The following is a 14,203-nucleotide window of genomic DNA, read 5'->3' on the forward strand; positions in this document are numbered from 1 at the left end:
GAATGTGTCAGATCCCCTGGAGCTGGAGTTATGGACACTTGTGGGCCTTCATGTGGGTGCTGGGAACTGAACCCAGGTCTTCTATAAGAGCAGCCAGTGTTTTTAACCACTGGACCATCTTTGCAGTCTCGAATCTACCCTTCTTCAAGTGACAGCTTTTACATAAATGAGTGACTAATCTTCCTTCAATGTAATACCTTACACATCCTTTTACATCTTTGCAGCACTCTATTATCAGTGACAGGAGGGAAGGAGTCTTGGCTGCCCTGCTTTCCAACCCGAGGAGTAGTATTTGGTACTGTACCTAGTAAATATTTGTGGAATGAATCAGGATTCCTGGAATTTAACCTACAGCAGCTGTGCTGCAATGACGTTCATCTTCAGGCTTTTGACAAGGACTTAAATAATCATAGATATCACTAGGTAGTCTAAACGTATTTCCAATTAAACACGAAGAAATAGTTTCACCCAATTAGAATATACTCAGACAATGAAAGTACTGTATGACTGGAGTAAAGCGTTTATGGAAGAATACAGCAGAAAATGAGGTTGAGAGGTAGATCTGGGCCATATGCTAGCAACCTTTGAATGTCATACGGAGCTGAAATGTCATTCTGGAAGTAACAGGAGACTTAAGCTAAAGGTCGCATTGCATGATATAATCTTTGGAGAGATATATGGAGAAATGAGAACCCACAAGTAAGCAAACCAATGAAGAAATTACTTTAATCGACAAGATAAGAAATGATGAACTGCAAGTCAAGGTATCATGGAGATAAGGGGTAAAAATGATGGCTATCTCTACTTGGGCCACTAAAGATGAGAATGAAAGAACTGATAAGCCTTGTATGGTAGCTAAAAATAAGGCATTGAGGCCCAAATATAGATTTCTAGCTATATCTAAAATTAGCAAGGGATTGGCCTAGAGAGATGGCTGAGCATTTAGGAGCACTGACTGTTCTTACAGATGACCAGGGCTCAAATCCCTGCCCCCACATGGTAACTCCAGTTCCAGGGGATGTGATGCCCTCTTCTGTTCTCTGGGGCATTTCATGATACAAGCACACTCATACACATGCAGGGAACTTACTCATAAATATAAAATTAATAAATAAAAAGTTTAGAAACTAAAAAAAATTACCAAGGGACTATACTTTAAAATCAGCAATTGGATCCCAATTACAAAATTCATTCCAGAAAAAGTCCATTTTTATTCATCACAGCAATTGAAATCCTGTTTATGAATATCAAAAACAAAGGCCAAGATAAAGGCAAAACACAGTTCTAGTAGTGGCAAAAAAGGAAGAAAGTTAACCTTGCAGAATATATTCTTTGCAAAGTAAGACCATAGCATTTACACTCCAGATTTATTTCAAGGACTAAATAACCTATTGGGAAGCACAGAACATTGGTTAGTTAGCTCATAACTATATAGAGTATACAATGAAATGTATGAAATCTAAGAAGATATAATCTGCTAAAGCAAAAATCTGGAGTAAATTATTTCTGGATATGTCTCCAGTGATCTCTAGACTTAAATATTACTACTTATGTTAGAAATACAGGTATTTGTGATATTCCAGTTTCTAAAGGTATTCCTTCAAGATGACTGTCAATCAGCAACTCATATAAGTACAAACAGATTTTAAAGCTGGAATTGAGCTACTAATCAAGTGACCTTAAAATATCAAGAGTGTGCTGAAAATAACATGCATAGCACCCTCTAGTACTGTGAAAACTATCCAGTAGAGACATAGATTCAAGATCAGTACCAGCTTGGTTTATCTTTGCTTGATCTGTGACTCAGGTATGTAGTATCTTCAGCTGTAGGGTCTTAACCTCAAGTCCTAGTGGGCAACCAAGAGCAATGACAATAGCCAGTATTGTCTGAGGAGCTATGAGATCTGCCTGATCAACCACTCCAAAAAAGGAAGCCCACTCCTGGCAATGGACTTGTCATTTGCTATCCTATGTTGTCTACTAGGGCCAATGAATTCCTGTTATAGAGAGAGTAACTACATTTAATATCTATTTATATTGTACATGTATATATTGAAAGACACTTTTATAGTAAGTTTCCGTATGACTTTTTCCGAATGTCTTTATTGTTAGTTATCCCTCCAGTAACTCCCTCTTTTTCCCTACCCTCCCAACACTCACTGCATTAAATCAGTCTTATCCATTATTCCCTTTTTCCATTTGTATCACTGCATTATAACTCCACTCCCATGAACCAAACCTCATAGATTCTTTTTAGGTTTTTTTCTATATTTTTTTTTTTTATTTTTATGTATATGAACGTATTGCCTGCATTTATGTAAGTGCACCCATATCCTGAAATGTCTGCGGAGGTCAGAAGAGAACTTTGCATTCCCTTGAACTGGAGTTATGGATGGTTGTTAGCCACCATGTGGATGCTGGGAATCCAACCCAGGTCCTCTGCAAGAGCAACCAGAGCACTTAAGAGCTGAGTCATCTCTCCAGGCCCATCATTTTAGTTTCTTGATCTCTAAGGTTTTTCCATTTCAAACACACTTATCTAAGGATTCAAAACTAGCATCCACTTATGAGACAGAACATGTGATGCTTTCCTTTTTCATTTCTGGGCCTGGGTCACCTCACTCAAGATGATTGTTTCCAGTTCCATCCATTTGCCTGTGAATTTCATAACTTCATTTTTCTTAACAGCAGAATAATTTTCCATTATGTAAATGTACCATACTTTCATTATCCATTCATCAGTTGATGAATATGTAGCCTGTTTCCATTTCCTGGCTATTTTGAAGAGGGCAGAAATACACATTAGGCAGCTGTGAATCCCGTGAGCTATGATAACAACTGGCTTAGCAAAATCTCCTCAACTGGTGCAATAGTGGCATGAATATTGTGGGAGTAACCAAGCACCCCCTACTTGAATTTGATGTCTGCTTCACAAGATAGACTCCACAACTGACACTTTCAGGGTCAAGATCCCATGACTAGACAAGTAGCAAACCATGGGGGAAAACCTACTACTATCATTTTCCTGCACAGACATAATAGTAGTTTAATATTTTTAATAATGACTTGTCACTATACCTATAGACTAGTGTTTCTCTCAACTCTCACTAGGGAAGTTTCTTCTTACAGCATCTGACAATTAACACAGAGACCCACAGATGGTCAATGTGCAGAGAATAAGTGACTGTGAAGTGCTCATTCTTAAATGCGATACCTATATCATACTCTCTCTTCTCAAGGCTGAAGGATCATTCCAGAGAGGGGGTTGAAAGATTGTGTGAGCCAGAGGCAATAGATAAATGTGAGGAATTAGTGTTGTCTGGACACCAAAGGGCAGTTGCGTGTATGAACTCACAGTGCTTATGACAACATGCACAGACCTGTGGAAACCCAAGCCAGATAAGGGCCCAGAATTGATAGAGGAGGTAGACAAGAAGCTCCAGCCCTAGCTGAGGATTTATTGGCATTTTATGGGTTCTGGGCATTCATTTTCTTTACTGGAGTGCCATCTGGTAGCTTGACCAGACTCGAAGGGAGAGGCCCACACTCAAGAGCACTTAGGAAACTCTGATTAGAATCAATAGGACTTTCATAAATAAAGGGCAAGAAATAATAGAGGACATGAAGTTGTGGGTATTGTAATTTCAAGTGGAGAGAAGGGAGGGGGTATGAACATGATCAAAACATTGTGTATGAATTTCTCATCAATAATATTTTAAAAAAATTATCTTGGATCATTCAGGTGCCCAAGTAATCACATAAACCTTTAAAACCAAGAAAAAGAAGTGGAAGTCAGAAAACAATACAGCATGGGAAGACACAGAATGAAATGAGAGCAAAGTGTATTCCATAGCCTAGTTATTGAAAAGTATCCAGTCATGCCTTGCTTGGGTACTGTTTACATGCATGCATGTGCATGTGTGAGTGTGTATGTATGCACACATGCACATGTGTATAATGAGGTGGGTAGTACACTGACACAGTTTCATGTGTTGCTGGCTACATTCTCCAGGAAGTGGTCCTCCATTTTATCTTTACTATACACCTAGAACTGTTAACATCTAACACACAAATATGATTCCTCCAAAATTGTTAAGTCATCACCTCTTGCCATCTGTGAGAGAACAAAAGCTATAAACTTTGTTTTTTTTCACCTTAGGCATGGACTTGAGTAATTTTTCATTTTATAATTCTGAAGTATCAGAGATTGTCTTTGCCCTTTCTTAGGTCCTGGATATAGACAGGAGGTCTAGTAGAATAAAAAGAAACTAGCAACAGGTGAGTACATTCCAAGAAGCAAACAATGTGCTACACACTTTATATATGCTATCTCTAATCGTCACTGTGAGTTATACATGAATTTCTATCCTCTGTTTACAGACTAGGAAACTCACATGGGCTAAATAATTTGCCTAAATGTATAAAGGCGTGAAGGCAGGAACAGCATTCATATGGAAAGTCTCGTACCCTTTCCATTTGGCAATATCATCAGAAGGGAATTCATGTTTGTCATCTATAATGAGGCTTTAATGAGGAATGAGACCCATGGAAGCCAAAAACAATGAATAATGGATAGCATTTCAAATAAATGTGTGAATGCCCCCACATGTGTGTGCGTTGGGGGCAGAGTAGCAAGAATAAGGATGTGGTGAAAGAGGATAGAAAATAAATGTGACGCTTATTATAGAATCTCTGCCATATCACTGTAGTGCTTGAAAAACTCAAGGCTTGAACCATACTCTCTATTTCCTCTAAGTTGAATTCTGAAAAATGGGTTTGACTGAAATTACAGTTTGATACAGTTTGATACACTTTTTATTTGTGAATAATGATTGCTGCATATCAGAGATGGTTAGAGTCTGATTTTATTTAACATTAAACTCCTGGGGCTTCAAGCCTTTACTTGTAATCTTAAATAAATGTGAAGTAAAATTTAATTCTCTTTGCATTTACAGAGTGAAATAGGTAATCTTATCATGAAAAAACATATGAACCAAAATTTCTCGGTTATTTACCCGTGTTTATTATTAACTACTGGACACACTTACAATAAGATATGCTCATAAGATATGCTATGATATTAATTTCCATCTATTAATTATAATAAAACTAGGAAGAATCTTTTTAAATTCATTCACTAAAAAGCATATGTTTATTGAATTCCTACTGTATGAGTGGCTTTGTGTTTAGGGCAGAAAAGAAAACAAAGGAGAGAAATACAAGTCCTCTGGCTATACAGGGAGGGGGATCTAGGTTCCTTCTTTTCCAAGAGGAGAAATGCAAAGAAACCCCTATGTGTATTATGGTGAAACTGTAAACACAAGTAAATAAAGCATCTTAAGAGTGGGTTAAAGAAGACAAAAAAAATCAAAAGCAAGCAGGAAATCAAGCAGAGCACCCACAATAGGAGGTAGCCGCCCTCCGCCAGTTCTTGCTGTAATCATTTCAGAGCTTCAGAAAAAAAAAAAAAAAAACAAAAAGAAAGAGAGAAAACAAGCAAGCCCCCCCAAAAGGGGGGGACCCCCCCCCCGCCAGTTTTTGCGTTAATCATTTCAGAGCTTCAAAAAAAAAAAAAAAAAAAATCTTACTTCAACCCTGTCCAAGGTAAATGGCAATAAAGGTTGTTCTTCCAACTGATTAGAGGATGACTCACTTTCTGACTCATCTCATCTCTTAGAGGTTTGGGTGGGAATTTCAATTTAATGGTCTATTAAACATAGAGACAGCCCAGTGGGGTTGTAACATTCTCTTATAGCAAACAAAGAGTGTTCACTGCCAATAAAATATCATTTATGTTTCCTTTTGAAAAACCACTTCATGAATAGCAAAGAGGATTTTTTGAGACAGACAGCTTTAGTCTCTGAGAGTGCACAAACTAGTAACTGGAATATTAGAGAAGTATATTTTGATTTTAGGCTTGAAAAGTAAGCACGAACTTTCATACATTAAATACTCATCATGTAAATTTCCATTTATTGCAGAAGAATATAACTAGATAAATTGTTATTTTGGAGAAGCATGAGAATCACACATTGAAATCTGTTTTCTCTTTAAAAGACTTTAATATATTGTGAAAGGATATATTTTATGGATGCAACAGTTAAGTAATAAATTCATCTTCATCATTACACTATGAAGTCATTAAAGATCATCCATATTTTACTTCCCCTTGTATCTTTAGCCTCTTTTATGCCAATAGGCTAACAGCAAATATGTACGAGGGATGGACAGATGTGTTAATGGACAGATCAATTACATAGGTAGATGGCTGTGCTCATTAACTTAGTGCTTCACTAATAAAAGGAATGCAGGTGATTCAGAAATTCACTATTAATGCACCAGTACATTTCCAACAACACAGCGTCCAATTTTTTATTATTTATTCTTACATCTTCTAAGAACAAGTTATCTTTGTATTTTTCTGTGATAGCTAAAACCTTACTTTGTTTAGAGGGCAAATCTACTTGGCATGGCTCTTGTTTTTAGACTCTATGTTCCTGCTAGAAGAAAATTACATTTGTTCTATATTTCTTTCTCTTACTTTAGACTGACGTGCTTTAAGTTAAGAGTCATCCATTCATCCATTTACCAATTCATTTTCTTGTTCATTCATGTATTCATTTAACAGGTACAATTGCCTACCTACTCTAAGTATTACTTTAGGAAGTAGAACAATATCAGTGAATATAGATTTTTTCACAAAAATCTCCTGCCCTCATGGCTATGAAGTTTATATTATAGTGGAGGAAGAAAGAAAATAAATAAGTGAAATATGTAGCATATATGATTAAATGAGAAACATAGAAAGGGATTCTTTTAGTTCGGGTAGGCCAATGTCTAAAACAATCTCCAAATTTTGCTCAACATATTAACTTCCCAACCTAAAGAAAATCTGACTTTTGTCTTTCAGAGGAAAGACTTGGTTAAGTAGGTATTTATTTACTATTCATATTATCTAGCAAATGAACTCATAAAAACTATAAGCATCCAGGTCTTGTGCTGAAAATATACGTTAGTAGTTACAACTGGAAATGATAGGTTAAGTCAAAACTCATCTTCCCACGTACCTGACTCAGGGGCTTTGAGTCACAGGATTTAGTTACTGTTGTTTGAACAAATAATTGTCTTGGTTATGAAAAAGACAGTGATCAGAAAATGAATAAGGAGGAAAGGAATGCATATTAAGGATATGGACCATATAGTATTATACACAAATTTGAAATACAGTTATTGTGAAATTTCTCATCAATTCCATGATTCTTCATTTAAAAGAATGATTGTCCATTAAAATTTCATTTCCTTCCTCATTATTCTGTGATGGAAAAGAGTCCGATGAAAAGAGAACTGGGTGAAGAAACACACAGATTCAAAAACTTAGTGTGCTGAGGGCTATGGTATATGACTGTAATTCTAGCAATTGGGAGCTAGACAAGGAAAGACCACGAGCTCCAGATCTGTCTGAGCTTCATAGAAAGGGCCTGTCTCCAAAACTCAAGAACTACGCTTATAGGTCAATGTAGAGTACATGCACAGTGCCTTTAGTTCAACTTTGATCATGGCCCATAGTGAAGAAGAAGGGGGGAGGAAAGGAGGGTAGGCAGAGGGGAAGGGGAAGGAGGAGGAAGGAAAGGAGGAAGAGATGAAGAAAAGAGAAGAGAAAAGAAAAGAATGAATTTAAGAAATAAATTCCACCCCAACTATACTAACACACATTCTCCTATTAAAAGAAATTGTCTCTCTTGACTAATAGAAGTGTCGAGAGATCCTGAAGGACTATTTCCTAGGAGTAACTATGATATATAAATGGATCAGCCTTCAGGAAGACCGAGGCCCCAATTTTGAAAACCGTTCAATCTGAAATATAATTAAGGCAATTTTGAGTATACAGTGGCCCTGTCCTAGTGCCCTTCCAGAAGAAAAAATTATAAATTCTCAGCAGACTAACATCTTATCTCATTAAAGTTAAGCCATTTTTATATGCCTTGACCATCTTCTGAACACTATCAGGTTTATAGGAAAGAGAGTATGACTCAAAGCAACAGAAATAACAAGAAATGATCAACAAGAAAGACAAATCATCTCATTCATATGTGAAATCTAAAAATATTGATCTCATATAAGGTGAGAGAGAAATGGTGGTTGTCAGAGACTCAAGAGAGTGGTGGGGAGGCCAAGGTTGATTGATGGGTACTAAATCATAGTTTGGAAGGAATAAAAAACTCTGGTGCACTATTACATAGCAGAGTAGCTATACACAACAGATAGGATTTCGAATACTTTGAACATAAATCCTCTTTTAAGGGGCAGGTACATTTGCCTTGACTAATATGACATAATATATTCACGTGTTAAAGATTAAATACCATTCAATCTATATGTTTTTGTTTTGTGTAGTGCTTAAAATTAATTAAAAATTATTAAACAGAATAACCAATGAAAACTTACATGAAAATTTAAAGTGCCACAAGCCATGCTAGAAATATCACTATATGATAGCACACACCTGTAACCCTAGCACTTGGAAGACAGAGGCAGGAATATTGTGAATTTGTGCTCACCAGGGACTATAGAGTGATTGTAAACCAGTCTGACTTACGAAGAAAAACCCTCTCTCAGTAAACACAAGATTGAGAATGTAACTCCATGGTAGAGTACTTGCCTAGCATGTGCAGGTCCATGGTTCAATATCCATTTTGGAAAATAAAATTGAGAGTTTTTAATAACTAGAACTACAGGACATACAAAAAGGTTCCCTTCCAACAGGAGGAAAATTACTGAAGTTGGAACCATACAGATGTGGTAAATAATATATAACAGACTGAGGATATACCTCAGTTGTTAGTACACTTGTCCATCGTGTATAAGGCCCTGGGTTCCAACCCTTGCACGATAAAATAATAATAATAATAATAATGTGAAAAGGGTAACTTGGACACCTAAACAATAAAGTAAATATATTCAAAACTAAAATGATAAATAAGAATTGCAAATATTAATAAGAGAGCTCCTCGTTATTTGAGCAAATGTGGAAATTAGACATCAGTAAAGATACAAATGATTTGGACAACACAATTAATGAACATCACCTAATAGGTATATTTGGACATTCAACTGCTACATAATTTCCATATTAACATTTAAAAGCCAGTCTCTAATTCACGGACTATACAAATCAATTCCATATAAATAATGAGTATACTGGTAAAAGGTGAAAAGATAATAGCAGCAGTTCATATAGAATATTTAAGGATATAGGGAAAAATCTCACTCATAATAGAGGAAAATACTAACAAATTATAGTACTAAAAATTAGAGATTTCTGTTCATTAAATAATGCCATCAAGGCAGAAGATAATTGCAACACAGGCAAATAATGAAGCTTGTTTGTTGACTACATAAAAAAATTCCTTCTGAGTCAGTGAAAAGCTATGACAAAACTCAAATAAATAATATCAATGTTCATTCTAGAGGATGTTTGTTCATAACAGGGAAGGATATTTGAAAGAAACTTGTTTATATGGGATAAAGAATTGAAGATGATCACTTAAGTAAATCAAAGGGACGTATTCAAATTCAGTTATAAAAGAACTTAAATGATTCATAAATTTAGGAATACTTATCTCAATGTAATGTTGAAATTTAGTATGAATTGTTCTATTGAGAGTCACCTTTATGAAGCAGGATAAGAAAAATAATATTGGTTTCATAATGCAATCACTGAGTATAGCTATCTTCAGTAGAAGAGTGGTCTTTATCCAGAGAAATTGGAATGGAATGTTATTCTTACTGCCACACCATTCAATTTTCCTCCCAAGATTGCTTCATAACTCCTACAGTAAGATGAATTATAAAAATGAAAATACCATTCAGAGCAAGCCAACCCACACAAACATGAGTGATGCCAACACCCTGCATCTCAACCACAGAAAAGACCAACAATGAGTTGCCCAAGATGATATTATAAGGCACCTGGCATTGCAGAGGAGACAGATATTAAGGTGTAGAAGTGAACTTCCTTGTTGATTCGGGGGAGATTTCCCAACAAGCCGGGAGCCTATTAAACCCCAAAAGTCATTGAGTCCAAATCACATTTAGACTCTAGTTTAAGTTATAAAGCAACTGAGTAGCACCCAAGTTGGTGGAGTGAAATTCATGCCCCCTGCATTCACACAGGCTGAAAAGCAGCATGATGGCAAGGCTACTTCCCTTTTGTACTTTTTCATGAACAGCTACATTTGGAGAAAATTGAGTAACGGTTCAGACTTTCTGCCTTAGCTGATGTGTACAGCACACTGGATGTTTGATACTCATCTTTCCATTTACCTCAAATTGCATAAAAATTTATAATTGTTCATCTGTGCCTTTGGATAAGCTATGTTCAGTCAGGAAGGGCTTAAAGAGAAGGAAGCAGATCAAGGATTTTCAAATACAGGTAGACAACTGATTCCCTTAGGCCTCCAATTTTATTATGCTTCAGAGCGTTGTTTAAAACACTGTTCTCTGTCTTTGTGTATGTATCTCTCCCTCTGAACACTCCTCTATCTCTCTGTCTCTGTCTGACTTCTCTCTTTCTGTCTTTCTCTTTGTGTCTGTTGTTATCTGTCTCTGTGAGACAGATATAGACAGAGACAGAAAGAAACAGAGATAGACACAGAGAAAGAAAGAGACAGGGACAGAGACAGAGAGGGCCCTGCCAAACCTGAAATTAGACTGTACTTGATACCCAATTTTAAAATTCTTCCTTGTTCCTTTCTTTCTCTATTCCAGTCCCTTCTGCCATCAAATATCCATTTTCCACAGAAAAGCAAAATACTCACGCGACTTTGGCACAGACAGTGCACTTCCAGTTGCCATCGAGGCCCATGACCCGACACTCACTGCACACCCTGAGCGAGCAGGCCTGGCATGGATCTCCCCGGTCAAAGATTAGGCCTAGGCTTTTCTGACAGTGAACACAGACTCTGTTGGTCTCTTGTTGAGTCTTTCCACTTCTACGCTTTGCTTCTAAAAGTTCATTTTTCAGTTTCCTAGAAAGAGAAAAGGCATATTAAAAGCACAGGGCAATGCTTGTAAAATGGCTTAAGAGATGAAAGAGTCTGCTGTTCAAAGCCTAACAAGCTGAATTTGATGCTTGTGACCCTGGTGGAAGGAGAAAACTGATTCCCATAGGTTGTCCTCTAACCTCTACACCACATGTATATTCTATGTGTGTGTAACCATCCACACACAAGTAAAAAAAAAATGAATGTAATAAAATTAAGAATCACATAGGAACACAGGTGTGATGTTGTCTTTGAATGCTAACTCTGTTATCCCTTCCAGCCCACTACCAATAAACAACTATTTAAGAGGGAATCTTTTTTTCATAGTTGCATCAAGGAATCAGAGCCAAATATTTTCAACCAAAACAATTTCTCCCTCCAGAATCAAAGATCTTTGGAAATTTGCTGTTGAAGTATTGATATTTTACTTTTTTATTTTTTGAGACAGGATCTCCCTGCGGTCCCCAAGGTGGCCTGGAACTCACTATGTAGACACGACTGGCCTCAATCTCATAGATTCTGCCTCTGCCTCCCAAGTGCTGAAATTAAAGGCATATGCCACCATGCCTGACCCTGTCTTACTTTTGACATCTTTTACAGCACTGGTTTTTATTGGTATTTACTCACTTATCCATGATGCCTTTGGTATTCCAACCTTGGATCACTGCCTTAGTGGAGAGACAGCTTCTCCATCTACCTAGCTATACTACATTAGGAAATTCTTTCCTTAACTGAATCTGGGATGATTGTAAATGCAATGATAATGCACAGAGTTTCAGTTATACATACTTCTGCTTAGTATTTGAGATTTTCCAGCAATGCACATTAACAGTTCTGTCAGACACAGCTATTCTTGAGTCCAGGTTCCAAGATAAATTAACTGTCCAACTGCAGACAATGATTTACCCACTCAATTTAATCCTTGCATTTCTAAAATTGGAGTGATTATATTCTTCAAAGGTTGTTTTATGAGATAATAAAAGCAAAGCTGCCAGTACGCTTCCTGATACACAGATACTAAACACACGTCACTTCCATATCCTCTTTAAAAACTACTTGACAAGAAGAAATCTATTTATCTGCCCTTTAGTAACTTGGAATTCCAAGTAGAGTCCTTTTCTGATAGTAGCACTTGGCAACTTCTTAGGAATACTAAATCTCAGAATTTCAGAATCTGTAATATGCTTTTTTTTTTGGTCTTTTTGAAGCAGGGTGTCCCTGTAAGCCCCAGCTGTCCTGGAACTCACTATGTAGACCAGGCTGGCCTTGAACTCACAGAGATCTGCCTGCCTCTGCCTCCTGAGTGCTGGGATTAAAGGCGTGCGCCACCATGCCCGGCTATAATATGCTTTTAAAAAATCAAAATCTGCTTTTAAAAAATCAAAATCTGCAATTTACCCAAATGTTTAGTTGATTACAGAGTTTGAGAAGCACAACTTTGGAACATGTATTCTCTAATTTGACTATATACTGGAATCACTTGGAAATATTTTTCTAAACGCTAGTGTTTAGGTTTCATTTCCACAAATATAAATGTAATCTATTTAAGATGTGGTCAAGGCAATGTTATACCCTAAAGTTTATTCTGATATTCTATCAGATTTGAAAAGCATTACTCTAGAAAACAGGTTCATTCCCATTTTAATACTTCATAGATATGACATTTATTTATGTTATTGATCTCCAATCTTGTCTTCAACTCAAAACTTTTATGCCTCAGGAAAAAAAAAATCCGAATCATCTCACCTATTTCATGCCATTTCCTTTTTGTATTTGTGACATTAAGTTTTGTCATAATCAATCACACTAGCATCTTCCTAAGTTCAGGAATGATTAGTTTCTTATCTATGCTGTTCAAGATCCATGTCCATGCTAGGTTATAAAGTAGTTGAATATTCAAAGGTACTAATTATAAATTTGTAAAGTGCTATGAATCTCACATTAGTGTATACAGTGTGTATACACTGAAATAGCACATTGAATCTCATTAGCAGTTAATACATATTAATAAAAAACAAAAAATTTTTAAAAGATAGTAAGCAGTACAGATGAAAACAGAACCAGAGTGTTTAGTTCTCAGCTTAATGAGAGATCCAAAAATGGATGATTTTTTAAGTGAGGAATACATTTTCTAAAATTACTGACATTAGACAAGCTGTGGTGGTGCATGCCTTTAATCTGAGTGCTCAGGAGTCAGAAGCAAGTAGATCTTTGTGAGATCAACACCAGCCTGATTTACATAGTTCCAGGCCAGCTGGGGCCACAGAGAGACTCTGTCTCAAAAAACTACTGACAGTGGGTCAGGCATGTTGGCCCATGTCTTTAATCCCAGCATTGGGGAGGCAGAGGCAGGCAGATATCTGTGAGTTCAAGGCCAGCCTCGTCCACATAGGGAGTTCCAGGCCAGCTGGGACTACAAGGAGACACAATCTCAAAAAAACCAAAAAAATTACTGACATTGTCTCATTTAATCACTCAACACAGCTAGACAGATATTAGCAGGCTTGGAGATGATTGAGAATTGATCCTTACATCATAATCTACTTTGAACCCCAACTCTTGTTTCCTTGGTAACACTAGAAAGAGAAGCCACAGTTGTCCCTCCTTAAGATTTAAAATGTCACATAAAAAGAGTGGCATTATCAGGGTTTTGTTTTGGTCCATTGAAAGAAAGCTACTTCTTCCTGGTCAAAAGAACAGAATCTGAGCTTTCCCTTTGGCCCTGGGTAGATAGGTAACATTCTGATCTGCTTGAAACATTATATAATATTGTCTCCTCCCTTGAGAAGTAATCTTACTGAACCTGTCAATCACCTGGCTAGGAGATTACCCTTCAGGAAAGCTGATTACTAAAACTTCCCAAATAGATAATATTAAGAATTTTCCAATTAATAAGATAATGGACATCCCAGGAGCCCATCTCACAGGGTGATTGCTTACAGATCTTCACTGCTGAACCCACAAACTTTTGTGGGTTCTAGCTAAAAAGGGATCACTTATTCTTTTTTAAAAATTTTATTTATTATTATTTTTTTAAATTTTTAATACTATTGCCTGCATGTAGGTAAGTGCACCCATGTCGTGCATGGCCCGTGGAGGTCAGAAGACTCTGTCGGATCCCCTGGAACTGGAGTTACAGATGGTTGTTAGCTGCTATGTGG

The 14,203-nt window shown here is 36.8% G+C and overlaps 1 protein-coding gene across 2 annotated transcripts in view; it reads right to left on the minus strand.

The window, feature by feature from the left end:
* Window positions 1-14,203, minus strand: part of Sytl5 (synaptotagmin like 5) — a 146,478-nt gene that overhangs the window by 105,586 nt on the left and 26,689 nt on the right. For both annotated transcript variants that reach the window (XM_008833046.2, XM_008833045.2), the window contains exon 2: window positions 10,818-11,027. In XM_008833046.2, coding sequence (XP_008831268.1) covers window positions 10,818-11,027 — 210 coding nt within the window. The remainder of the gene's footprint in view (window positions 1-10,817; window positions 11,028-14,203) is intronic.

The sequence above is a fragment of the Nannospalax galili genome, unplaced genomic scaffold (assembly GCF_000622305.1).
Source record: "Nannospalax galili isolate Female #2095 unplaced genomic scaffold, S.galili_v1.0 scaffold556, whole genome shotgun sequence".
In the NCBI taxonomy this organism is placed as follows: Eukaryota; Metazoa; Chordata; class Mammalia; order Rodentia; family Spalacidae; genus Nannospalax; species Nannospalax galili.